At 40.7% G+C, this 27,755-nt stretch overlaps 2 protein-coding genes across 4 annotated transcripts in view; both read right to left on the bottom strand.

Annotated features, from left to right (window-relative positions):
* The window catches only part of gpr153 (G protein-coupled receptor 153), a 25,289-nt gene extending 9,127 nt beyond the window's left edge, over window positions 1–16,162 (bottom strand). The window contains exons 1-4 of the mRNA XM_089009588.1: window positions 15,726–16,162; window positions 6,869–7,434; window positions 3,653–4,082; window positions 214–403 (exon numbers count right to left, since the gene is read on the bottom strand). Coding sequence (XP_088865714.1) covers window positions 214–403; window positions 3,653–4,082; window positions 6,869–7,221 — 973 coding nt within the window. The 5' untranslated portion in view covers window positions 7,222–7,434; window positions 15,726–16,162. The remainder of the gene's footprint in view (window positions 1–213; window positions 404–3,652; window positions 4,083–6,868; window positions 7,435–15,725) is intronic.
* A 2,890-nt stretch (window positions 16,163–19,052) lies between these two features.
* Window positions 19,053–27,755, bottom strand: part of acot7 (acyl-CoA thioesterase 7) — a 33,262-nt gene continuing 24,559 nt past the window's right edge. For all 3 annotated transcript variants that reach the window (XM_089009632.1, XM_089009626.1, XM_089009615.1), the window contains 2 exons: window positions 27,498–27,682; window positions 19,053–20,004 (listed from right to left, as the gene is read on the bottom strand). In XM_089009632.1, the coding sequence (XP_088865758.1) occupies window positions 19,906–20,004; window positions 27,498–27,682 (284 nt within the window). In that variant the 3' untranslated portion in view covers window positions 19,053–19,905. The remainder of the gene's footprint in view (window positions 20,005–27,497; window positions 27,683–27,755) is intronic.

Genomic DNA, 27,755 nt, shown 5'->3' with positions numbered 1-27,755 from the left:
TTAAAAAAACTAAACTATGATTGACACAAGCAGAGAAAAACTGTTCTTGGTAATTTTCATGGCCATAAATAAAATTAATTTTGGTGAGGAGACAGTGGCCTTTAGAAACACAAATCATGATCCACCACATTGAAAACATTGGGTCAGGGGAAAGGATGTTGGAAAGGTGCAGGCTGGGGTGTGGAGAGAAGATCTGACGGTGGGGGGGCTTACCCTCGTCCACCTCGTCATTGGACATGATGGCCACGCACTTCTCCCACACCAAGCGGATATCGGCCCGATAGCGGTCACAGGCCCACAGGAACATGGGCAACAAGATGGACTGCACAATGGAGCACCAGAGCACACACACAACCATCCAGTTGTACGAGCGGTCGAACTTGAGGCTGGCAAAGCTCACCACCTGTGCACAACAAGACGTTTCAAAAAATAAGAAAAAAGTTGAGTGCCGCCTCCTAAAGACAACGATGCGTTCTGGGGGGGTGGAAATGCAGCTGGAACAAAAATTCAACGTTGTGTTGTTCATAACGGCATTATCGGAAAACCCACTAACCAACGCCATCTTTGCAAATCGTAGAGATTTTTTTTTTTTATTCAAATGGCATGCAAACATACAAAGCAACAGAAACAAACAAACAACACTGCAAACAAAACACAACAAAAGTAGACAAAACCATTGGTTTTGAATAGCTCGTGGAGCTTGTAAAAGTACATCTGAGGTGTGTCTCAGCAAATCTTTCTGCATACTTGATATTTTCCAAATAGTTGGCAACATACATTAGGTGACATAATCGCGTATGAGACAGTACCTGATCGCACAGGAAATAGGAGTTCCTGACAGATAATCATTATACAAGAAGAAAAAAGAGGAGAGAAGAACAAAATAGCAGAGAGAGAGCGGGGGGAGGGGGGTGCCAGGGGTTTTAACATTTCATCGAGTCTGCACAACATAGTGAGATTGACAAAAAAGAGAGGGGGGACACACCAGATGAATTCGGCAAGCACATCATCCTATGCCATATTTCATCAACAAATCATGTGTTTTGATAGCATTTGGGTCGGCAGATGGTTGAATTGTTTTCTGATATAGTTTCATTTCATTTTGAAATATTACAAATCGGGGTTTCCTCCCACAAAATTTAGATTTATGAATATGATGTTTGGCAAGAAAAACTAATAAATTAATAATAAAATATTTATCGTTGGTCTTGTTGTAATATCCAAACAGCATGTCTTTGTAATGAAATATGAACAGAGAAGTGACTTTACATTGAACGTATTTGACAAAGTGTTTCCAGAAGCGAGTATTTTCGGGACAACCCCAGAAGAGGTGAGTTGCAGTTTCAGGCTCAGCTTCACAAAATGTACAAGATATATCCTGTAAGGACCGTATCTTATGTTTAACAGGATAGCAACGGTGCAAAAGTTTGTAGGTTATTTCTCTTTGTTTGTTTGTGATGAAAAATTTATATGGGAGGGTCCAAACCTTTTCCCATGGAATATTTGGGACATACGTTCTCCAGTGATGAACAACGTAGGGAACCGTCACTAAAGATTTTTGAAACAAATGTCGAATAGCACGGTTCCGATTTCGAGCAATTGATGAGAAACAGAGTTTCTTTAATCGATTGCAAACATGTATGCTTTCTTCTTCAGAACTATTTGAATCATATTCATAACTGGATGGGAAACAAGAAAGCATATTCTCCGAATCTGAAGCCATTGTTTTGATTCTCGAGCAAGGCAGGATATCTTGGAAGTTTCTGTCACTGGAATTGGCGGTGGTCTGTCGGGAGTAGCGGAGTGACCCTTGAACAGGCTTATGATACCACTTGGGATGGCATCCATAACGATGGCAAAGTCCTTAGGGGTCACAGGGATTTGATGCGTATTGAGAAACTCAGCATAGTTCATTAAAACATTGTTTGTGTTAAAAAGTTGCTTTACATAAATGATACCCCAGTCAATCCATCTCGACAAAAACAGTGATTTGTTTTTGTACAAAATATGACAGTTATTCCAGATCATACATGAATGCGGAGAGAAAGAATGGTTATACATTAGGCACCAGGCTAATAAAACTTGTTTATGAAATTTTGATAGGTTAACAGGCAATTTTTCAACCTTATAATTACATTTCAGCAAGAAAGACAGACCACCAAGTCGGGAAAACATGGATTTTGGAATGAAATTCCAGATTGCATCAGGGCTACACAGAGATCACACGACTCAGCGGGTCTAAAGTAGACTCATGCCACCCACTGATTGGCCGAAAGAAAAGTTTGGTAGGCGTGCACAAGTGTCCAACTGTCCAATCAGTGATAAGTATTGTCTGAATGTCCCACCTTTCACGAGCAGTTCCAGTTAATATTGTGGAGAACACCCTTGAGCGATTCGTGTATTAAGCTAGCTCTTGTTCGTTTCCAATGGAACAGATTGTCAAAGTCCACTAAAACATCCAGTCGCATAAAGCAATCTAGATATTTAAATTTAACAAAATACTGACGCTTGAAACGTGATTTAGCCCGACCGCTAGGGTCAAACATTACTATTTTTAGCACAAACGTCGAATCGCACCCTGATCATCACAAGTATATCCAAACACCAACAAAAATTATATTAGGACAAAGCACAAAATGACTACATGTTGAACAGTTAAGGTCCAAAAAATGAATTAAAAAAAGGTATTTCGTATAGCCAGGTGAATTACAATCCTCTCCCGTGTTACAGTATTCACAATACGAAAAACTAAACTATCTCAAGTGGACAGAAGGTCTTTCAGTCCATCATTTTAGGGTTTAAAAAGTGTACAATACTTATTTCTACAACAAACGATGTCTAAACCATTGCAGCGCACGTAAAAAAAACTGAGGTCATGCCGTAATCCAGTCGATTCCACATGATAGTCATCGTTAACCATCTGACGAACGCATATTCGACAAGCAAATGGCTACAACAATCCTCGGAACATTCTCTGAATACGGGCTTAGTCGTCTGGCATTTTCCATTACATGTAAGCAGTCTTAAGCTTGCAACGAGTTCTCAATCCTGCCTGCAAACGTGATGAATCGACTTGTAAAAAATGAATGAGAGCCCAAGGCGGGAATTTGCAAGCCAAATGGTGACAGGTTGAAAGTAGGGCTTGCTCCTTCATTCGTTGACAAGGAGCTTCAAGGACTCTTGTTCCTGCAAAGATGTGGATGGCGGCATGCTTGTTGTGAAAGACGGAAGATCACCAGTGCATTCCTCAGCGATCTTTGCTCCCTTTCATGGGCCCACACACTCGCCATCTGACTTCATGGAAAAATTACAGCCATCATCCATAAGCACTGAGACTGCCCTACTTTTCCGATATGGACCAGGAGGGAACACTTTGGTTTATGTAAATAATATAGCAGCATGGCCCGCTTCCACATTAACAACGGGGTGTTATGTGGAATGATTAGCTCCAGGCGTCCTGTTTCATGTCTTTCCAAGCAAGCCCCAAACACAATGAACAATTAGCTAGGAAGAAATGGCAAAAACAGAAAAGGGAACTTTTGATCTCAAATCATGTTATCATCATTTCACCGTCGGTTTAATTGGTTACGCCATTGTCAGGAGCATTTGCCAAGATTAAAATGCTACCAAGGCGAATGTGCGGTCCACTCACCAGTATGGGGAAGCCGGTAAGAAAGTCATAGATGAAGACAATACCGCTGATCAGGTAAGTGATCTGCAGCGAAGTCTTGAGAGGTTCCGAACCATCGATGGAGGACCTGCGCTTGCCCTGGGCGTCCTCCACCACAATGGTGGGGACGTTGAACTTGTTCTTGTCCGCTTTGTGGCCCGCCTGAATGGAGAAGGTTTGGAAGAGAGCAATCCCGATGCAGATGACACCCATGGTCACGCTACCGCCAATCAAGAGCAGGAAGCAAACCCCAAACCCAAGGCCGATCTCTGTCACAATGAAACGGCAGTCGGAGGTGTAGAAGCGATCGATTGTGTCGTGCCAGCCCACTGCTGGGAGTGTGGACAGGATGAAAGAGACCATCCAGATACCCATCACTGTGTGCACTGCCTGCTTTTTGGTGTTGCTCAGCCTGGAAAGACAAATACACAATTTGGAACAAGAAAAATACAAATAATAGCCACACACACGCAATATTAAACAAACAAACTAACAAACACAGTGCAAAGGTGCAGGGTTTGATTCTGGCTCCAGCCTCCCTGTGTGGAGTTTCAATGTTCTCCCCGGGCCTGTGTGGGTTTTGTACAGGTATTCCGGGTCCCTCCCACATTACAAAAACATGCATGGCAGGCTGATTGAACACTCGAAATTGTTCCGTGGGGTGTGGAGTGTGGGGTGTATGTGGCCTGCGATTGGCTGGCAACCAGTTAAGGGTGTACCCCGATCACTCCCTGAAGATAGCTGTGACAGGCTCCAGCGCCCCCCCATAACCTACCGTGAGGATAATGCGGAAAAAAATAAAATTATTATATATATATATATATATATATATATATATATTTATTTTTTTGATATATATATATATATATATATATATATATATATATATATTTTTGTGCGACATGGGTGGCTGTGAATTCAACTTCATGACAAGCATCAGAGCAAATAATCAAACAAATAAATAAATAAACATACAAACACACAAACAACTTAATAAACAAAGGAATACATAATAATAATAATAATAATAATAATAATAATAATAATAATAATAAATGTAATACTTTCCAGCATCTCCTGTATTTTGTTTTTCTACTTCCATTCCTTTCATAACTTTGCTGCAGTGAAATGTACATTTCTCCACTGCGAGACTAATAAAGGCAAATCCAATATCCAATCCAATAATAACGAACAAACAAATAAAGAGATAAACGTTCTTTTAAAGGTGGTTATAAGGTGTTTTATTGCCACACATGTTTGAGGTTTAATGTTGGAGTAGGCAAAGTGGGGTGACCTGAATTTACTTTTTGTGGGTAGAATTGCGGGTATACATGTGCCGCATTAGTTGAGAAATCATAAAATTCTTTCCGCGAAAGGGAATAAACGTCCCCTGGTCTGTTATTTGCACTTGCTAGAAAACTCTGAAAGAGAAGCATTAAACAAAAATATTGTTGTTTCCATGTCTTAATTCATTTTAAAGGATTATTCATATACATGGTCGCAGAAATGAATGGCAGCAATCACTTCTGCAGCTTTGTAAAAAACAAGGAGGTCTTGTTTGTTCTCATTGTGAGTAAAAAAATAATAATCATCATAAAATGAAAAATACTATCACTTTCCTCAACACGCCTAAAGTTCCGTTAGCGGTGAGAACGCATCACGAAGTGGCTTGAATCTATCGGAGTGAATGAGCGCCGCGAGCGAGCAGCAGCCTGACGACAAGGTTGCAATTCATTATTCAGGCTTTCAGTGTATGTTAATGTCAGAGACGAGGCAGCTATGCTAGCACAGCAGGGCAAATGTGGAGCCATTGGAATGAAAAACCTTTCCACCGTGCAATGTTTTTACCACACAATTCTGTTGTGATAAGTACTAAATGGATACTTCAAGGAACTGGTGAGGAGAATAACCAAGAGAATAATAATAATAATAATAATAATAATAATAATAATAATAATAATAATTGTAAGAAGAAGAAGAAGAAGAAGAAGAAGAAGAAGAAGAAGAAGAAGAAGAAGAAGAAGAAGAAGAAGAAAAAGAAGAAAAAGGAGAAGAAGAAGAAAGCCTTTAGGGAATGTGACAAATGTGTTAAATTTAGTTTACAGTACACTAGGTTGTTATTATGTTGGCTTTAATATCCTATTGTGATTAAAATTCAGCAATTTATAAATAACTGTACAATGTTTCATTTTTAATGTGTTTCGCAGTGGTGTAGATTTGGTTTCTCTTTTTACCGAATAAGGCAATCGGTATATTTGACAATACAGATGTACATTGTAAACCCTGAAAAATAAACATGTTGTCAAAGGCCCAGTGGCTTAAAAATGAGCACTTTCAAAAATTGACACTGAAGTCGAGAGGAATGTTGCTAACATCTTGTATCTGTCGACACCTAAATGCTCTATAAATGGCCTCCAGCTTTTAGCAAATGAACGGATATGCTGTGATTGAGGAAATACACACATCGCTGGGATATTCAGAGTGAACCCATCACGTACATCACTGGTGTCAAAGTCAAGCCCGGGGGCCAAATCCCGGCCTGCCGCATCATTTTATTCGGCCCCCCAAACCAAATCAAAATTGTGAAATTCCATGATGCTAAAGTCTGAACCATTTGTCATACGTAAACCACAATAACAGTCATTGTTTGACTTCAGATTTGAAAACTAGTTATTCATTAATTTGCATTCGCTCAGTATTTAATATGAGGAGGAGATTAAATATTCTAATGGTTTCCCCAAATTCATTATGGCCGCCAAGAGAAAGCTGTAACTTCAATGTGAAATAGTTTTTTAAATCATCACATCTCCAAGATAAAAATAGCAACCAAATCTTATTGCAAAGCAAGCGTCTTATGTGTGAAACGCAGATGTCTTGCGAGGCCAAATTGTGTTAGCGCAAAATCCTGCTGTCTCCTCACGGGAATTTTTTATGATGAAGTGTCACTTAGCTAATATCGCTGGTGATTTGGAGCCAAATGTAGCTCAAAGCCAGAGCTGGCAGATGCTCCTTGTGGAATATTTCTTACATGGTGTGAGCTCAAACAGAAGCCTTGGCTGGAGAGAAGCGTCACTTAATACAGACTGTGAAACCCATCTGAGAACATAATTTGTTCAGGAATGGATTCCGCCATTCGCGCCCAAGTTTTAATTTTTTTTTCGCGAGACTAAATAAATAAATAAACAAAAGGCAACTCACCTGTAGTTGACAGGCCAGCGTACCATCCACATACGGTGGTAAGAAAGTGATGTGACGGAGAAGCAGGTGACCAGGGTGAGCGTGTAGAAGGTGGACACAAACACTTTACACAATCCCTCATTCCACTCGTAGTTAGAGTGCCGGCGGCGCAACGTGATGACGCAATACATGGTGACGGGGATGGCCATGTTAAGGATGTGCGTTCCAGCCAGGGTGCAGATGAGGAACTCCAGCGGTTTCCATTTTTTCTGCTTGGCGCTGACGCTAAGAATGCTCCACGTGTTAGCCAGGATGGACACTCCCGAGCAGACCAGCCACGCCAACGTGTTGGCGTTGATGACGTCATCCGCCATGTTGGAGACGGGCGGGGCACAGCTTCGGAGGCCGCAATGATGTGTTGGCGAAATCCGAGGATGAAGAGGCGGCGGCGGCGGCGGGCAGGAGGGGATGCAGGGCGTCGGTCGTGGCAGGCATCCTACATGGGCGGGCGTGCGATCTCCATGGGAAGCGCCACAGCGGCGGCGGGCGTGGGACGGGGGGTGGATGGATCTGGGCTGGTTGGTTGCCTGGGAATCGGAAACAGAGGGGGTGGGGGGTCAGCAATGTCATCAAACGGTATTAGTCGGTCCAATTGGAAATAATCCTTCATCAGGCGTAATCCCTCCGCACCTCCCGGTCAACTAATTACGCGAATCATCACACTTTATTACAGTTAATACCGAAAGTAATTCGTTGGGGCGTCCAAGCGGAAACAGCGATCAGTCAGCAAGGCTATTCGGAAACAGAGAGACACGAGCAACATCCAAGAATTAAGCTGCCAATATTGCGGTGGATTTAAAAAGTCCGCACACCCCTACGAAAATGCCAGGATATTAGAAATCAATGAAGCCCTTTTTTTCACACAACTGATGTGATCTATGACGTATACAGACGCTCCCCTAATTACAAACATTCGAGTTATGAACAACGGTACATACGAACATTTTTGCAATAACATATGTAGTATTCGCTCCAGTTGTACATATCTTTATAGAGCCTTCAACATACGTCTATATAAGCCTTAAAGGACAACCGACGTCACTTTTTTGTTTTTTAACTGACACCAGAAAAACGTTGCATAGCATCGAAAACCCAAAACACGCAGTATGATATTTTAGTCAAATGCAAAACACCAATAAAAATGACTTAAAGTGTCCAAAATCTGCACAAAATTGAGCTGCGAATTGGGCATTTTCAGAAAGTCCCGCACCCAGTTCGTGACGTCACGCCAAGACGTCTCGCATTGCTGGAGAGTCAAAACAATGGCTTCAGATTCGGAGAATATGCTTTCTTGTTACACATCCAGTTATGAATATGATTCAAATAACTCTGAAGAGGAAAGCATACATGTTTGCAATCGAGTAAACAATTTATTTGTGCCATTTTGAGGCAACATTGGGGGAAAATCTCTCAGCCAAAAAAAGAGGCACAAAATGGCGACCTCCTGTGGCCACCTCCGTTTACACAGGCTGATAAATTCCTTATATGGCGCTTGGATGCCCTCTTCTGGCGGCTTTTGGGTGCAACATGAGGTCCCCAGACCAAACAAGTACAGCAAAATACATTGATGTGATGGAAGGACTGCTACCATGCGTCTTTTTTACGGTCAAGGCGGGTCCTTTAGTGACGTCACGTACGGACTCGTCACCAACTCAAAAACAAGACTTCCTGAATGTTCAGCGCGAGTCTTAAAACGTAAAATATAGCTATATGCGGTGGAATCTTTGTAAAATACGCTCAGTAGAAGTCATTTGAAGCCATTTTACAAATTATGGACACAACTTGTCCGGAGACGTCGGTTGTCCTTTAAACATAAACTGACAAACATCCACAATAAGTTTATTGTACACATAACAATATTGTTAGTAGAAATAGCTAAGTAAATAATAAATAACGAAATAAATAACTGGAAAAAATAAAATAAAATATTCATATTTGCCTGTGTTCACATCACTGCAAACTGAGCATATTTTCACTTAGTCCGCAGCTAAATCGCAGATATGTATAATAACAATAATAATAATAATAATAATAATAATAATAATACTAAATTTCATTTTAAGCACATTTCAAAGCTCTCAAGGACACAGTCACAGACAAGCATGGGTAGTATAATAAATAAAATACAATCGCAAATAGAATACAAGAAATAAAATACAGTTATAAATAGAAACAAGAGTAAGAGCTACACAGAAAATGTGATTTTAAATATTTAAGCAATAATCCAAAAAATATGTGTGAGGCACAGGCGTGAACGGGGCACGGCAAAACGGGATTTAAAAACGTTGTCACAACAAGCTATAAAAGATGATGCACACCACTGTAAATATTACTGCTGGTCAGAGTGGACTTTTACAGCACCGTTTACCAAGCAGCATGAGCCAAAGCACCAGAAGAGATCGAATGATGTTTTTCTACCCGCTGCCGGGTGAGAAATGCTTGCCATCCAGCCAGGGCATGTTGTCACATTCATTTTCTGTCTTTTTGGTGTATCCAAACACTCTTGCGCTGCGGGCTGTGGGCAGCATCACTGAGAGGGGACACCGACAATGACTTCATCATCATCATCATCATCATCATCATCATCATCATCATCATCATTATCACCACCAGAACTAGTGCTTGCAGAAGTGGAGGCGAGCAGTGTGGGTTCAGTTCCCACCCGGTGACAGTGAGTGTAAATGGTTGTCTGTATCAATGATCATTAAATAGCACACACAAATAACCGAATGAATGAATGAATGAATGAATGAATGAATGAATGAATGTACACAGTGGGTAATTCCTGTTGAATCATCTTCCAGAATGACCAAATTAATTTTCTAACGCGGACGACAAATTGTGAGCGCATATTATTTTGCACAATTTGAGAGGCAAAACTCACTGAGCCTTATTTTAAAAAAATAATCTTAACCATCTAGCTCAAGGGTATCAAAATCATTATTTTTTTGTCGCGGGCCACATTGTAGTTGCGGTTTCCTCTCGGGGGCAGTGATGAATTTGGGGAAGCCATCTTCCCAGCTGAATGCTTCATCCCCTCCACATATTACATATATAGCGCACAACAAATTAATAAATAACTAGTATTCAAATCTTAAGTCAAGAATAATGACTGTTATTGTTTTGTTTGTTTACATGGGACAATTTGAAATTTTGGTTCGGACTTTAGCAAGCGTCATGACACTTGACATTCTTGATTTGCTTTCGCAGGCCGAATAAAATAATGCAGAGGGCCAGATTTGACCCCCGGGCCTTGACTTTGACACCTGTGATCGAGCAGTAACCAACTAATGTGGTTTTTAAAAAATGTGGGGCATTGGGTAGCAGACAAAGGGCACAAGAAAAATGTGTTTACACTTTTTTAGACACTATTTTTTCATGGATTCCGAATGTCTAGCTCATCTGATTTCCATAATCATCACCAACGTCATGCAGAAAATGTGAGAGCACAGCTCAACACCTTGAAATGATGTTATTGTCACTTCAAAACGCATCCGTGGCCTTTGAAAGCAAAACAAACAAACCACAGCTGGATCACGCAGGATCAAGTTCATGAAAATATTTCCCCTTGCTGAAAAGCTCTTCTGAGACTCAAAACCAACATACAATTGTACAGTTCTGACAAAACAAGGATTTGACAAAAAAGGCAGTGGACCAATGTTCGCAATGGAGACGCTGAAAGCAAACCCGCACATTGCGTTAAAATACAATCGCAAAGCATTCAGACATCAAATAAAGCAGGGGTGGTGAAAAAAATCCATCTTTGATCCAGGGGTCTCCAGGTGCTTGTAAGAGCGAGCTGCTATTCCACTGCTCGAACCAAATGAAAAAATATATATATTTTACAAGCGCAACAAACGTATCAAAATGTCCAAAGACTCCTGTTTGGATCAAAGTTGTTCTTCTCATTATCTCGCAGTGGAGAAATTTAAATTTCAAAGCAGCAAAGTCATGAAAGTAAGAGGAAAGGAAAGAAAGAAGTAGGCTGTTGTGTGTGGCTGTTGAAGTAATGCAGGGGTGTCAAAGTCATTTTTTGCCGCGGGCCACATTGTAGTTATGGTTTCCTCTCGAGGGCCGTTATGAATTTGGGGAACCCATTAGAATGTTTAAATCCCTTCAAATATTACATATAGAGCACACAGCAAATTAATGAATCAGAATCAGAATCAGAATCAGAATACCTTTATGAATAACTCGTTTTCAAATCTGAAGTCAAGAATAATGACTTTTATTGTGGTTGACATCCAAAAATATGAAATTTTGGCTCAGATTTTAGCAATCATCATGGAATTTAACAAGTTTGATTTGCTTTCGCGGGCCGAAAAAAAAGATGTGGCGGGCCGGATTTGGCCCGCGGGCCTTGACTTTGACACATGTGAAGTAATGGTTCTCAAGTATTTGAATGTACTACAATGACACTCAAATACCTTATAAGAAGAATAAGATTGTAGGTACCCCCCTCCACACACACACACACACACACACACACACACACACAAAACCTCTCCTTCACAGGGGAAGAGATAAGGTCGGCCCTCCGAAGTCACCGCATAATCAATCTGATGCTCATTAGCTTGTTATCAGAGTCCAGCAGAAGTGCCTTCATGCAGAACCAAGCGTATGCAGGACCTGCTTGTTAACCCGCTGTCCCACAAAAAGACTAAGAGGGGCCGAGGGGCATGATTTCCTTGAGGGGGGGGGGGGGGGGGGGTTCTGCAACTAAGGTTCCTTACAGTTTGCATAAAATGGCATTTTACCGTCTCAATAATGAAGATTTAATGATTCAATTTGCCTCCCAATGCCACCTTATGTGATCATATTGCACCCATGGCCTGAATTTAGGCAGCGATTAAGTGCCATTAGGATTTGCATATAGCAACCAGATTAGCCTTTTGAGGGTCAAAACATCTTTTCCTGTACACAAGTGACTTGCTTACAACACATCGTTCAAAAACCACATAGCTTAATTTCAACTGCTAAATGAGGATAATGATTAAGTATATGTAGTAACGTAATAAGCAAGGAAGCAAGGAAGGAGTAAAGCAGGGGTGTCAAAGTCATTTTTGCTGCGGGCCACATTGTAGTTATGTTTTCCTCTCGAGGGCCGTTATGAATTTGGGGAACCCATTAGAATGTTTAAATCCCTTCAAATATGACATATAGAGCACACAGCAAATTAATGAATAACTCGTTTTCAAATCTGAAGTCAAGAATAATGACTTATTGTGGTTGACATCCAAAAATATGAAATTTTGGCTCAGATTTTAGCAATCATCATGGAATTTAACAAGTTTGATTTGCTTTCGCCGGCCGAAAAAAATGATGTGGCGGGCCGGATTTGGCCCGCGGGCCTTGACTTTGACACCTGTGGAGTAAAGTAAGGCAGCGGGGATAATCATTAACTTAATTATATTCTCTCTTTAGCATCTGGGGACACTGGCCTGAGTCTCCCCCCGGGGCAAAGGTTTGCCATTTACGGTGTGTATTTCTCCATGATGTCATCTCGTCATTTGGATTAAAGGGCTTCCCACTCTTGAGTCATGTTTGGTTTTGTGTATTTGCCTTTTCAATAAAACAATATTGCACCGTGTGATCACAGGAAACAGGAGAGTGCTGCTTGTGTTTAGTTATTTTTTTTGTTTTTCGTTGCCATAATTACCACCGAAGCATTTTTTTCCATTACCCCTGACAACATGGTCACAAAAATACACGTACGGTGTGAAACATTTCTTTAGTCGTGAAATATAATAACACGCATGCGGGTAGATTCTGAAACTTTACAAATATGTGGGTTGAATGTCATTGTATTTATATCTATTTCATCCATTTTCTCATCCAGTTATAATGACAAGGATTGCAGGCGCAATAGAGCCTATCCCAGCTGTCTTCAGCCACTAGGCGGGGGACACTCTGAACTTGAAAGCACTACAAAGAAAAAACAAAAGTGAAAAGGTGAGAAAATGGATAGGAAACAGTGAAATTTGGATTCCTTTTAACTTTATTGATAGTTCAAAGGCAGAATGTAGACTGCAAGGTTAAAATACCCCATCAATCAGGCTCCACAAATAACCCGCACAAGCCATCGGTACAATTTGAAGAGAAAAAACAAGCATGGGAACCAGCTATTAATGACGTTTCTAGTGTGTCTCCCTGCATCTGTTGCTGTTACAATATCACAACTTCCAAGATGTACAACCCAGAGCTCCTTGAGACACTTTATGCAAAAAGATATCAATCCAGCTAAACAGAACACAATTGATGAGGAACTGGGTAAAATTATCGGCGAGAAGGATCGGCAACTTCACTCGGATATCATCAAAAGGCTACCTGGAAGTTCGTCATCCATTGATGATTTCAAGGATAGCCACGGATGGTTCGAGAACTTTAAGCGTCGTTCAGGGATTCATAGTGTAATTTGGCAGCCATTTCTGACGTTAAAGCTGCCAAAGCTTACAAGGAATCATTCCTCAAGATGGTGGAAGAAGAAGGCGACGTTCGTCATCAAGTGTTTCATGCTGATGAAACCGGCCTTTTTTGGAAAAAGATGCCTAACCAGAACACAGGAAGAGAAGTCCGTCCCTTGGCATAAGATAGGCTAACTCTCCTTCCTACAGTCCTTATGGAATGTGACTCACACATCCCCCCACTACATTCTATCAAGCCATCAACGACCATCACAAAGGTAAATAAAACGACTTTACTATACAGTACAGTTTATTTTATTTTTATTACAATACCATAGCACATTTATTATACATAAAATAAGGTATATTTTGTGTAGTTTTAAGGCTTATTTAGTAGGAAATTATGTTTTATGGGGACCTGGGAACGGATTATTCTCATTTTAATGGTTTCCTATGGGAAATTAATGTTTGGAATACACTTTTCGCCTGACACACACTTTCTGTGAACCAATTAAGTTTGTAAGCCAATGTATCACTGTACTTGTCACATATATTCGTTGGTGAGAGTGAAAGTTTGGCTTATTTTAAATGTCCCAAAATGCTGTTAATATGTATGAACAAAGAAAACTGTATGTTTGTTTAACATTCGTAGTTGACCAAAGTGTTACTCAAAGCAAAATGAGCCCTTCCAGTGCAGGTAACAAACAGCGACGACAACCAACTCACTGCGAGCGAAAACGGGGCCTTCATGTTGTGCGCTCAAGCCACGGAAAGCACAGCGTGCGCCCAAAATAACAGGAGCAAAACGTGTGACGCTCAAAATGTCAGACATGCCCCGTGAAACGCTGAGGTTGGCGATGGAGGCACCCCTGTCACGTGATCTCCACGAGATATCCGCGCCGTTGCACACGTAATGGCCTCTGCGTTGACATGAATGTTTGCCGCTAACGGTTTCTGACACGTTTACATTTTCATAGCGACAGCATAACACTCCTATTTACGGACTCGCTCACCGAGAAAATTAAATGCGGAGGAAGTAACATTGCATCACTCGGCAGGTGTAAATGACCTGGAATCGCGTGATTGTTCACGTGACAGAGACACGGAATTTCAATGAGCATTCATCGGGAATACAAATCTCGATCACGCCATTGTGCTGCTAGCAAGTTTTGATGTGAGAGTCACACAGGAGGCACTAATTTCACAAAGAACCACCCCATATACTGAATTTCTAAACATCCGCCGCTAGATTGCACCGAAGCCCGATCATATCAAAGCCGAAAGGTAAGCAGAGCTGCATCGGAAGGATCGATTAGCGTTAGCTAACACTATTACCTGCATTAATTTCCAACAAACTGCACATATAACATTTGGTGTGTGAATGTGGGGCAGGGGGTGTTTGTTTTGGGGAGGAATGTGTCTGCTGCATGTGCCACATGCACAAATCTGTTACACAAATTGGCAATGAATAATTTGTTGCCATGGTGAATGACTAATTCTAAAAGTAAAGCAATGCGTGAATCTTTATGGGTGTTTACTTTTTGGGGTGACAGGGAAGAAGGGAGCGTGTTTAATTTATACATAGCATTGTACAAGAAAGATTTATTTGCACATTGCTGTGTGACGTGAGTGAACATCCTCTCTGGAGTAAGTCCAAAAGGCTGTAAAAGTCTCTGGGAACACCATTTAAAAAAATGTGGGTTGGAAAAGTTAGCAACATTGAGTGACTATCTCAAAAAACACCTGGTTCAAAAATGAGCACGTGATGTGTGATGTTAAAAAGAGGTAGATGTCAAGTGCGGTGCAGTGTTTTCATATTTGCATACGTTGAAAGAAAATGTGTTACCATTATCGTGAAAGCTGTCAGTATCCAAATAAAAAAGTTATAGCGGTGTGCAGATATATAAGCTTGCAAGCTGAGTTTCGCTCTTACGTCACACCTCAAAATGAAACATTTGAAACCACGGTTGTGACATCTGTAGATGAGAGCACATTTCCTGTTAAGATAGCAGCTTCCAAATAAGAAGTCATTTCTGATTTATTTGCTTGAAATCGAGTCTTTTCAGCACATTTATCAGATCGTCTATCACCCCTGGACCCAGTGTGGTTGCACATGCTGATGTGGCGTCGACGGCGTGAGATCGGTGTGTTATTTCACCTCTCAACTAGGTCATTTTTCATTTGGCAACCAGGAAAAAAAATCGATTTGAATGCAATCAGACAAATAGGTCAGATTAGCTCAGCACATGCCGGAATGCTGCGTTTGTTCGCGTGTCTTCACGTCGGACGCAGGACACCACCTGTTAGGGCTGGAACCTTCTGTACATATACAGTATAGTCAATTTATCGATAAAATCGATACTACTATCTTATCATCATCACATAACCGACTTGTGGTGGGGTTTGTTTCTTACCTTTTGACGACACTATCAGGGCGTCCTTTCAGCCGCTCACATCCTCCACGCGGGGTAGTTCATATTCTCACAAAAAGTGGCTTCTCGTCATCCGTCCAACAACCCAAAGTAAGCAAAAAGGGTCTTGGCAGCTCTAAAGACGACAGAGGAGCTCCAGAGGGTGGGTTGGGGGTGTGAACACACTTCACCTCCCTCGGACTCCTCTTTGTCTTCCCGAGCGACAGAGAGACCGTCAGGGGAAAGATGATCGTCGAGTATCGATTAAATGATCTGAATCGCCCTTCCAGGAAGGCCGATAGCGATGCACCGGGAGTGCCCGGGTGGTGGGAAAGGCAAGTAAAAGATGCATCATCCTCGCCACACAGCTCGGTCGCTCGGCGGCGCTTCAGTTGCCGCTGGCTGGTCGCGCGCGCGCTCCCGTCACCCCACAGAGGCGAGTGCGCGATCCAGGCAAGGCGCTCAGTGGCGGGGGCGGTGGGAGGGGGAGTTACATCAATTGCAACGGGATTGAGAAAAATCATTCGTGGAGGAGAGGGGGGCGGGGGGCTTCGAACTACAGCCCTCTGGGGTGAGCCCTCAAATTCGGGATGTGCGGCTGGCCCCGCCCCCACAAAAATAAAATAAAAGTACATCCTCAAAATGTCTTTCACAAATATGTAAATATAATACATGTGACATACCGTGAAATACTGGGAGGATGCCCCACCTGCAAAAAAGTAGTAATAAGTGTATACAGTATATACCAGTGGCAGACCATCAAGGCCTGCAAAGCCTTCTCTGCTTGCCTAAAAATATCTGAATCACAGACTGATTATGTCCATATTGTTTCTTAAATAATTCCAAATTGTCTTCCAGCGTCCTTTCATTGCTTCTCCCCTCTTGCGCTGCTTCTAGATATGTGTTTTCGTATTTAAGCATGTAGCCAATCACATTTCAGCCATCATTTGTTACCAGGGTCAGAAATCTACCAGGACGCCGTCCCAATCAGTTCTGTCGCATCAAATGTGTCGATCAAACTAAACTTTAGCCATTCAGATTTTGAGTTGGCAACCCAAAAGGGGTACCAAGGCCTTTTTGAAGGCATTGGTCAATGTCAGGATGTTTGCAAACTATGATTGGCTAGTCATTAGTGATGAAATCAGTTTTTGCAGACTATGATTGGCTAATGGTTAGCCAATCATAGTCTGCGAAAACTGCTCTCGTCACAAGGCGCTAGTGACAAGAGCACACTGGCAAGAGCTAGCACACTGTATTTGCAACGAGCAAAGCAAATATATTGTGTTGATTTAATAGCAGTTTTGTCAAACCACAATGGCTGAAGGAGATGAAAAAAATGGATTTGGTTGCAGATTGAAAGCCATTTTCAAGATGGAATTTTCAAGAAAAGTTGGACATCATTAAGAAAGGTTGGTCAGTTATTGCATGGCTAATGATAGCCTCTAGTGGACTTGTAGTAAATCACACTTCACTTTTTTCAGTCTGGAATGATTCAAACATAGCACATATAAAATACTATGTATACATTGTGAAGATGCTGATGGTAAGCATGCCTTGGTTGATGGCAAGCATGCCTTGGGTTTTCTATACTGAACTATACTGCAACAACAATTCCCAACAATTGTTGTTGCATTTGAAATTATATGTAGGACAAATATAACAGCACACCACAGTCAAAATACAGTAAAGTCTCGTTATATCGATATTCAAGGGAGTCCGAAAAAATATCGATATAACCGGGACTATCGATATATCCGACCCTGTTTGCATGTAATTTTCTCCGTGCGTGCATAGAAATAGTATCGATATAACCGGGACTATCGATATATCCGATATCGATATAACGAGACTTTACTGTATAAGTATTTTGAGTATGGTGATTTTTGGAGGAAAATGTGAAAAAAGCATTTCAAGTATGTTTCTTGTTCAGCAGTTTTGTGCCATCCTTAAATTGTCACTTTCACATTTTTCGTCAATGGCATTTATCTCTAAATGTGTGACAGTCAAAAGATTACAAACAGCTCTCAGCATGATGCAAACTACAAATACATTCATATTGTTCAATATTTGTGACATGTAAGAGGATGGAAACATCGCAACAGTGACAAAAACATCCTCACACTACCTCCCTGACAGTTGTCATCGCAGACATTGGTTTAGGTGTCCCTAATTTTATGACTACACTGGACCACACAAGAGCATGAATCGCTCAGCATCGCGTTATTCACGCTCTTTTAAAATGAGCAGTTTTCATTGACATTATACGAGTGGTTACATAAGACTTCTCCCATGGAGGCTGCCTGCAGAATTGCGTTCTCCCCTCTGGGCTCACATTGTTGCCAATGAAAAAACAAAGAAGACCCCGCATGAGACGAGAGCTGCCTGGAACACAGACCATGTTCTGTCTGTGCAGGATGCACCTGCTCATAACTACACCTGACAGCTGCACATCCTGGGAGGTGTATCACAAAAAAAAAGACTCCCCTTCATTGTAAAATAATAAGAGGGGATTTCGGAGGAGGGGGTGGGAACAAGAGTAGGGCTATTTCCCAAGAGCTTATGTGATCCAGTCAATAAAAGCTGCGCCGTGCTCCCCTGAGGTTTCATCTCAAACTGTAATTGGACTCCCCCCAAAAAAATCAACACAATCTGCATATACGTATTTGCGGCGTTTGCCTCAAAGTAGGCCAACAAAACAGAAGTTTGGAGCGTTAATAGAAAATGTCTGCGTGTGAAAATGCTACAATATCGATATTTCAATGATGCGAAAAAAATTATAAAAAAATTAAAAGGTTAATTTAAATTGGTAGCCTAGACATAATTTGAAAATTACACATAAAAAAAGGACTGTGAGTTTAAGATGCACTATTTACATCATCATAAAGAGGGTAGGATAAGGGTGTTGCCTCGTGGGGGGAACAAAATACAAAACTCATAAATGCTGTGAAATATTGGATGTGGATGATTGCTGTGGGCTCCATGGGTCCTTTTTTTAGGCATTTGTGTCTGCACTCCCATTTATTTATTTATTTGTTTACATGTATTTATTGTTTCAAAATTGTATTTATTGTTTTTAAATGTTCACTCATTTATGGATGTATTTATGTATTTACATATGTATCTATTTATTTATTTAGGCATTCATATATTTATTTATTTAAAGGACAATCAACACCAAGTTCCTGTCCATAATTTGTAAAATCACTTCAAATGACTTCTACTGAGTGCATTTTACAAAGCTACAAATATAAATTACAAATATAGCTATATTTTGCATTTTAAGACTCGTGCTTGCTCTTAAATCCAAAATCCCAACCATACATACTTAAGTAGGTGTGAAAATCAAGATGCAGCAGCTTTTTTATTCTCAAGAGCACCTGCACTGTCTTAAAAAATGCAACCCAACATTGTTCATGAGCGCGAACACTTTTATGACTATGACAGTTTTGGTATAAGACGGCAGCTAAGTAATTTAGAACAAACCTGATCCAGCACTATCGACTTTATCAAGATTAAGCTTGTCATAGTAATGCTAATAATAATGCTAATCAAAGGTGCTAACGTTGTAATGCAGGGCATTTATAAGACCCAGTGTAAGTGCAACTAAGATATGTTTGTGGTATAAATTAAAATGACAGTTCATGCTTGCATATTCAGGGTAAAAAAAAAATTACATTTCTTCATTTCTTAAAAAAAATGTTTTGTTTTTTTTCTGAATTGGAGTGTGTCCTTTTGTCCCCTCAAAATGCTTCAACCTCACTTGGGTTAAAAATAGACCGAAACCACCTCATGGAAGCTCGGGTCTAACTTAATTTTCATGGAGGGGAAAGAAAAGCCTACATTCTGTGCTGGAGGGACTTGAGGGACAGAGACAATAATAACCTTGAATGACAAATCATTTTGTGCCCGCACAAGGAGGAAGACTCAGACTCCCATTCGGATCATTTATTTGTTTGTTTTTTTGTTTTTGGTTTTTGGTCGCACTCTTACCCGGTATACTTCATGGAGTCCTTGGAAAAGCTTCTAATCTAGTCAGTAGCTGTCTGTCACAAAAATTAAAATATTTCTCTCATTAATTTAACCTGCATATAATGTTATTACCGCTTTGGTGCATGAAACAGGTCAAGGTTGAGGAGGCTACAATTGGAACAGAGGGATAAGGAAAAGTGTTGAGGCCGGCGGGTCACTGGTTGGTCTCCTTCTCTGCAAGTCGCTTGGCTTTATTGAAGAGGTAGCGGGCTTGGCCTTCATCATAACGCTTCTGCTCATCCTCGCCATTGACCTGAATGTAAAAAAAAGGAAGAAACATGCAAAATATAACCATGTTGGCTATCAACTTCAAATTCATACATTCATGCATCCATTTTCCAATCCGCATTATCCCCACAAGGGTCGTCGGGGCAGGGAGGGGGGGGGGTGCAAGAGCCTATCCCAGCCGCCTTCAGGTAGTAGGCAGGTATGGGACAACCTGTTGCTTAAATTAGACTGCAAACTTGCAAAAACTACCCTTTTCACCTTCACTGAGGCTTTTAAGTTCACAAGGTCGTTTAATTCCACGTGACCTTGAGAGTTTTGAAAGGCGCTTATAAATGAAATGTATAATTATTATTATAAGGGTGCGGCCACCCTTAGCAACAGCTCCTGTGGCAGCGCAGGCGGTCCTGTCCCTCGTCTACCTCATTGGACGGGGGGTAGGAGTACGCGTGCGACTATTTATTTTTAAATATACTCTGCAAGTAAATATCCGCCGCGTTCATGGCATATTCAGAACGAGACGCTCCAATCTGCTCACACCAGGGGGTTGGCGCATTTAAGAGCACCTGCCACTCTGCCGCGCACCGAGCGCCGACAGATGGCACTTTTAACTTTAACGAAGGGAACAAGGTGACAGGACAAAATGGCAGCATTTTGGGATAGGGGTCAGAGGTCCCCTCACAAATAGGATGAGCATTTGACATCATAATGCAAAGCTAGAAACATGCTACGGAGAGGACTTCTGTGGGAATGTAAAGACAACGTCATCCTCAAAGCAAGAGTTATAGGGGGGAGGAACTCGCACTGAACCCTGACCTCAACCCAAACTTGTTTTACTTGAACTGGAACAGACCATCCAACATCTTTTCAAAATGTCTTAGAAAAAGAGTAGGATCAAAAAAAAACTTCTTCGCATGTGTCCAACTAATTTTAATGAGGCAGAAGGTTGATTTGAGTATTGATGGTGTCGTGGAATGGAAGGTCAAATGATGTTTGGTATCCCATCAGACCGATTTTCAGTAACACGCGACACAAAATGAATCGAGCTATTTTGAAACAATTAGAAAAACAAGATGATAGAGTGTTTTATGCACATTAGTAAACATATTATGTTATTTCATGTTTAGCTTAGAACACATTCTGATTATTGCAACGTTTAATTTCAGTCTAATAGCATTATCAATCTTATTAGTTCAATAGTCGTTGCAAAGAAGCAACGGCTCCAACTTCAATCTAAGACCCTCCCAACACTGAGTTGTCCGTAGCTGATTGGACAACAGATCGCTGCTGTGGACATTCAAAAACTTGTCAGAGCGGGAGCTCGCTCTCTTTGTTTCCTATCTTTGTCCGTGTGCTCATGTCTTCGCTTCTACCTAGACGAGAGAGTGCTTTTTCTGTCTCACTAGAATAAAGTAGTTTTTTGTTCACCATCTATCGTCGTTACTGATATTTTTATCACTGAACTTCTTTGAACACCGAACCAGGAAAGAAACAAGAATTTAATTCGAACACAAGAAATGTGATAAAAGGTCATCATAGTCAGTGTGATAAGCCATAATCAATGGCCTCATCTATTTAAATTTACAAAGTACTGCTGAGAGCGCCACGGCAAAGTGTACATTGCGCTTCCTTGAAATTATTATTCACGCCGCAACCGCAGATGAATAAGTATGATTATTCTCCCTCTAATGACTACCAGCTCCCGAAAGCAGGACTGCGTGTGTCATTGCATTATTCTACACCGAAATGTCTGTCGCAAAGAACATTTAATCATAATACAACCCCAATCCCATTTATGACAACAATTTGAATCCTTGCATCCATAAAATGTTTGTGACGCATTGAAATGAACACCGGGACGCAGTCACGGACATCTCCGCCACGCTCGTCGCCATGAACCTGTTGAACATCAAGTTGAAGGCTCGGCGTCTAAAAATAAACACCGCCTTGTTACTTGGATTACAGCCGGTTGCCATGACAGCCAGCCTTGTTTTCATGTCAGGGGACACTGGTGGCGTCGCTGCCACAAAGGAAGGAAGGAGGAAAGCAATCTTGAAGGAAGGAAGGAAGGAAGGAAGGAAGGAAGGAAGGAAGGAAGGAAGGAAGGAAGGAAAGCAATCTTAATGGAAGGAAGCATGGGCAGAGTTGCGGCAGACTACGGCGAGACAAGCGGGAGAAATGAGAACGAGGCATGAAGAAAGGAAGCCGCAGAGGATGGAAGGCTGCGCAATGTAAGAAATGAAAGCCCTGAAAGGGCGAGACGGAAGTGAGGAAGGAGTTCCAAGTTGGTTGGATTCAGATGGGAAGAGTGAAGGGCAGGAAAGGGGGATGGGCCGGGAAGTATCTATCAAGAGTGTATCCGACTCTCAAACATTCCGAGAGAGCAGCGTACAGCATCCCAAGTGCGCTTACGTCTCAGATAATAAATACACTAGAGCAGTGGTTCTTAATCTTGTTGGAGGCACCGAACCCCACCAGTTCCATATGCTCATTCACCGAACCCTTCTTCCAATGACTGTGCCTACTAATTGCAGACTAGACTGAGGGGTGGACCTCTGTGGCGGAGGATCTAGAGCAGGGGTGCTCACACTTTTTCAACACGGGAGCTACTTTTGAAATGACCAAGTCGAAATGATCTACCCATGATATTTATGAAGAAATATATTGACGATTCTTGCAACTTATATTGATGTATAACCGCATATGTAGCACAACATAATTTTTGCCCAGACCTGAGTTCACGCCGATAACTGGCAGACGAGACAAACGCACTTGGAAAATGTCATAGTGGAAAAAAAAGTCCCACTCCCATTCCATGTGAAAGTGATACTTTTTTTTTCTTCTGACTTGGTACAGCTCGTTTTTATACCCTATCTTACGTTTAAGAGGATAAAACCGAATGGAAATTAGGATGTAACTAACGACTAGCTTGTTAACTTGCACAGTGTACCTAATAATGAGATGTCATATGATTGGTTGTCCGGTGTGCCAATCAAGCAAAGGCATGGCTGATTGGCTAACGTCGAGGTTTTTTCACCCAAAACAACTGTACCTAACTGTATTTCTATACCGTCAGTTCATGACAAATGTCACGCGATCTACCAATAGTACCTTGGAGATCGATAGGTCGATCGCGATCGACGTATTGAGCACCTCTGATCTAGAGTGTGTGTAGAGAACGATGGAAGTGGAATACGAAAAGAAAAACACCAAGAATATTACATTTTTCTTCTTTTTTTCCTGGAACACACAAAAAAAGATGGTGTTTTCTTTCCCCCACGCCAACCCCCGTGTCCCCTACCCACATGCTGTCCTTCCCCAATTTATACAGTCCCAGCCCCACCCCACACACACACACACACACACACACACAAACACACACAAACACACACAATTGCTGAGACCCTGCTGAGAGAAAATAGCCAATTCTATAAATAGACACAGAGGGGGCTCAGTGGGGAGGAAGCCTGCTTGACAGAAAGGGTGCTGGGGTCCCGGGGGTGGAACGAGAGGGGGCGCGGGGGAGCACCGGTCGTCAAAAATAGCACAATCTGTCTTTCACCTGAACTATTTATAGAACGCAACTGGAGCTGAAACTACCCACCAGGTCATCAAATATTCATCGGCGAAGACGCTACCGTTTGATTGCGACGGTGTCTATTCAAAGATTATGTATGATGACTCAAATAGGAAATGGAAGCAGGACGCCGCAAGGTTTAATTAAAGCCGCAAGACGTATTGTCTTTGCAACGCCGTGCCTCTCTGCGGATGTTACAGTACATACAAAGATGGACGATTCAATGCCGAGTGGTGTTCCGATGCATATTAGGGAATGCGAGACAGAAAGAAATTCACCTATTAGCTGTTATTTTCACTCAATCATGTTTCAAATAAAAGTTATGTTTTTATACAAATGGTGTCAAACTCATTTTGGATGCGGGCTACTTTGTAGCTACGGGTTCACCCAGAGGGTCGGTATGACAGTCAACTGAAATGAATGCTTTAATCGTCTCAACATATTATAATAGATGATTGATTTTGAAATGAAAAGTCCAGGATAGTATTGTGTTCAATACTTGTTCAAGTTACAACGGAAGGGGTTCTCAAAAAAAATTTAAATTTCAATGTAACTTCATGCTAGATGATAGTTTTAAATTTTGGTATAGACTCATGGACGACGGCATGATTTGCTTTTGCATAAAATGAGCTGGCGGGCTAAATGAGGCCCCCGCGACTTGAGTTTGACACCCATGTTTTATCAGAATCAGAATCAGAATCAGAATCATCTTTATTGCCAAGTATGTAGAACACACAAGGAATTTGTTTCCGGTAGAACACGCTGCACTAGTATCGTCGTCACTATACAGTTCCATTTTGGCTACTGTTGAAAGAGGTCAAAGAGTTAATGGCTTGGGGGAAGAAGCTGTTTAAATGTCTGCTGGATTTGGTGCGCATGGATCGGTAGCGCCTATGGCTTGGGGTGCCCGTGGATAATTACAATCACTCTGGCGTGTAAATAAATCGGTTCCTGTTGGAGCGCAAGCCCACGCGACAAAACAAAGAGGAAGTTGTGGTTGAAATGAGCTCAAAATGCCACATTTCAACCACAACTTCCTCTATGGTGCGTCGCATGGGTTTCTAACATCTTTATTTATTTGTTTGTTTATTTATCTGTTTGTCTATTTAGTAATTTATGTATTTATTTATCTATCTATCCATTTACTTATTTATGTATCTGTTTATTTGTTAGTTTATTCATGTGTGTTTATTTATCTGTTTATTTGTGTATTTGTTTAGTTATATATGTGTTTATTTAGCCATCTATCCGTATGTTTATTTATCTATATATTTATTTATTAGTTCATTAATTTGTGTATTTATTTATTTGTGTATTTATTTATGTACATATATATTTATCCATCTATATATCTATCCATTCATTTATTCGTGTATCTGTTTATCTGTTTATTTGTATATTTATTTATGTATGTGTTTATCTATTATCTATCCATACATGTATTTATTAGTTTATTCATCGGTGTATTTATTTATTTGTGTATTTATTTATGTATTTATCCATCAGCATATCTATCCATTTATTCCTGTATTTATCTGTTTATTTGTTAGTTTATTAATGTGTGCGTTTATTTATTTATTTTTGTATTTATGTATTTATTTATCAACCTATCCATTTATTTATATATATATATATATATTTATTTCTTTATTTATGTGTCTTTATTTGTGTCTTTATTTGTGTATGTATGAATTTATTTATCAATTTTGTTTATTTTTATGTATTTTTTATCTATTTATTTATTTTTGTTCATTCATTCGCTCATTTATTTATTCATTTATGTATTTATTTATTTGGTTTTTATTTATTTTTGCATCTCCTATCATGAGCGTCCTGTCGTTCAAATTGTGTCGATTGTTGAAATTGGCATCAGGGACTTTTTTTTTGAAGGGAGGGGTTCATAGAGCAAAACTAGGTCACTCTCCTGTTCACTACACGTGCCGTCATCTATCTTGCTCTGCAAATTGATGTTACGGTCACATTTCCATCCATTAAAGTCCCATCATCACTAGCAAGTGTTAATTGGATCGATGTGTTCCATCTTATTTCCTGCTAATCATCATGCGTCTGTTTTTCCACTGAGGGACAGTCGGTAAGAGGGTTCACGTGAGTTCTCCCTCATTTCCATCTCGTTCCGTTTTGTGTTTAAGAGAGCAGAAAGATGGAAATAGCAAGACTCAGCCTCATGCGTCTCTCTTTCGAGGAGAAACCAACACGCTCGGTCGTCAAACTAATGCCCATTTGCACATGCGCACAAGAACACAAACATGGAGGAGCTTTCTCTTTTAAACTAGCACATCAATCCTTTTTTTTTATCTGATTGTATTTTTGGCTAACATTATCTCTCAGCAAATGCACACGTACAATTTTCAGTTGGCTTGCACGATCCATTTAACGGAGCCAAGGATGAATTATTAAAATCATCAGGAGAGCTCATTTTTGTTGTTTTGCATCTCTTTTTCATGGAATCGAGACAGGGAGGCGTATTACAGCAAGGGCTATTCTGGCTGCGCTTGTGTGCGATTAAAACAAAAGGCAGCTCATTCAAGATCAAGTCAGAATCATGCTGAAAGACGAAGGCCAAAGAGTACATGTGATATTTGGTCGAAACCGAAACATTTCCCATTATAATCAATGTAATCAATGTCTGCTTAATCAGGAAGTGCTTAATCAGGCAATTTTTTTTGACAAATGCTCTTGTTGAGACATCAGTCATCAATCATCCTCACGATACCACCGCAACACAGCAATGGATTTAATCAAATGAAGCTTTAATTAAACTCATTATGATACAGGCGCTGACAAATGTGGGCGGGTAATTCCCCCTAAGGAGGACACAAATACTTCTGATCTTGATTACCATAAAATAATTTGTGAAGTACCAAAAGCGTAACAAATCTCAGTTTAATGACAAATGTTATTTTCGACTTTGAGCTTCTTAAGTGCTTGTCTCGTCACAAGTCATACACAGTTATACACAGTTATATGAAGGCATATATTTTTTTTTCCTATTGCACAAATGATTACCGTATTTTCCGGTATATAAGGCGCACCCAAAAGCCTTCATTTTCTTCAAAAGATGACTGCGCCTTATATGCCTTATGATGTGGTGTGTCTTATATATTGATTTTTTTTTTAAACATGTCATTCAATGACGGTGCGCCTCATAGTCCGGTGGGCCTTATGCACGGAAAAAGGGTGAAAACACACCATTAATTGGGGTGTGCCTTATAGTCTGGTGCACCTTATACACCGGAAAATAAGGTAATTAAATTTCAATTATTTGTAATTTAAACCTTGATAATCAAAAAAATACACTTCACTACAGTACAAAAGCATGCTACATACACAATCCAGGAACACAAGGAGAAAATTACATGCCATATCAAAGATCCCCCATTTATTGCCGATTTTCAATGAAGTTCGGCGCAGGATCGGATATAGCGATAGTCTGGTTATATCGATATTTTTTTCCGACTCCTGAGAATATTGATATAACAGGACTTTACTGTATTTATTTTCATTCCCACATTTGTGTTAGTGGCAGATGTTCATACTTGAGCAATAATTCAACTTTCCATAGAAAATTTGGGTAGAAAAAGAGTTCTGTTTAAAACTCCTTAATCGCACTAAACATGGTAAATGTTTCTTCATCGATCCTCAGACAAATCTTATCATTTCAAATGGACAATTTGTAAATTGGTCCAAAAAATGATGATGAATTCAATCGTGGATGTTCCATTTGTGCGCAAGGCTCTGAGGCTGCAATAAAAGGATCATGCGATCATAATTTAAAAGTGTATTTTACAACTTCACACATTGAGGTTGTTAGCTCCTTTCAAGGATTCAAATGTATTTTATTACCTGGATTACTGGATCAACACGTTATGTTACAACAGGGCAGGAAACATTTAAACATCAAGATTCGGCAACGTGGTACCAACCTTGAGAGGAGGGATGGGCAGAGCTTTGCCAAACTTGTCCAATGAGATAAAAGTGAAGAAAGCAGAGACTGCACGATAGCTCACTTTGTCCATGTCAACCAGCGAGCAGGCATCTACCACCACTTCGATTTGCATTGACTTGTTGCTGATGAACGTGAGACGGCCTGTCACAGTCACCACACAGCCTTGATAGAGGGAGATGGAAAATGAAAAATTATTTCGTTTTTTTGGGCATTTTCAGACAGTGACCGACTGCTA

Source organism: Hippocampus bargibanti, linkage group LG01 (genome assembly GCF_051943395.1).
Source record: "Hippocampus bargibanti isolate YZ-2025 linkage group LG01, ASM5194339v1, whole genome shotgun sequence".
NCBI lineage: Eukaryota > Metazoa > Chordata > Actinopteri > Syngnathiformes > Syngnathidae > Hippocampus > Hippocampus bargibanti.
The sequence above is the reverse complement of the archived record's forward strand: the minus strand, read 5'-3'. Positions and strand labels throughout refer to the sequence as shown.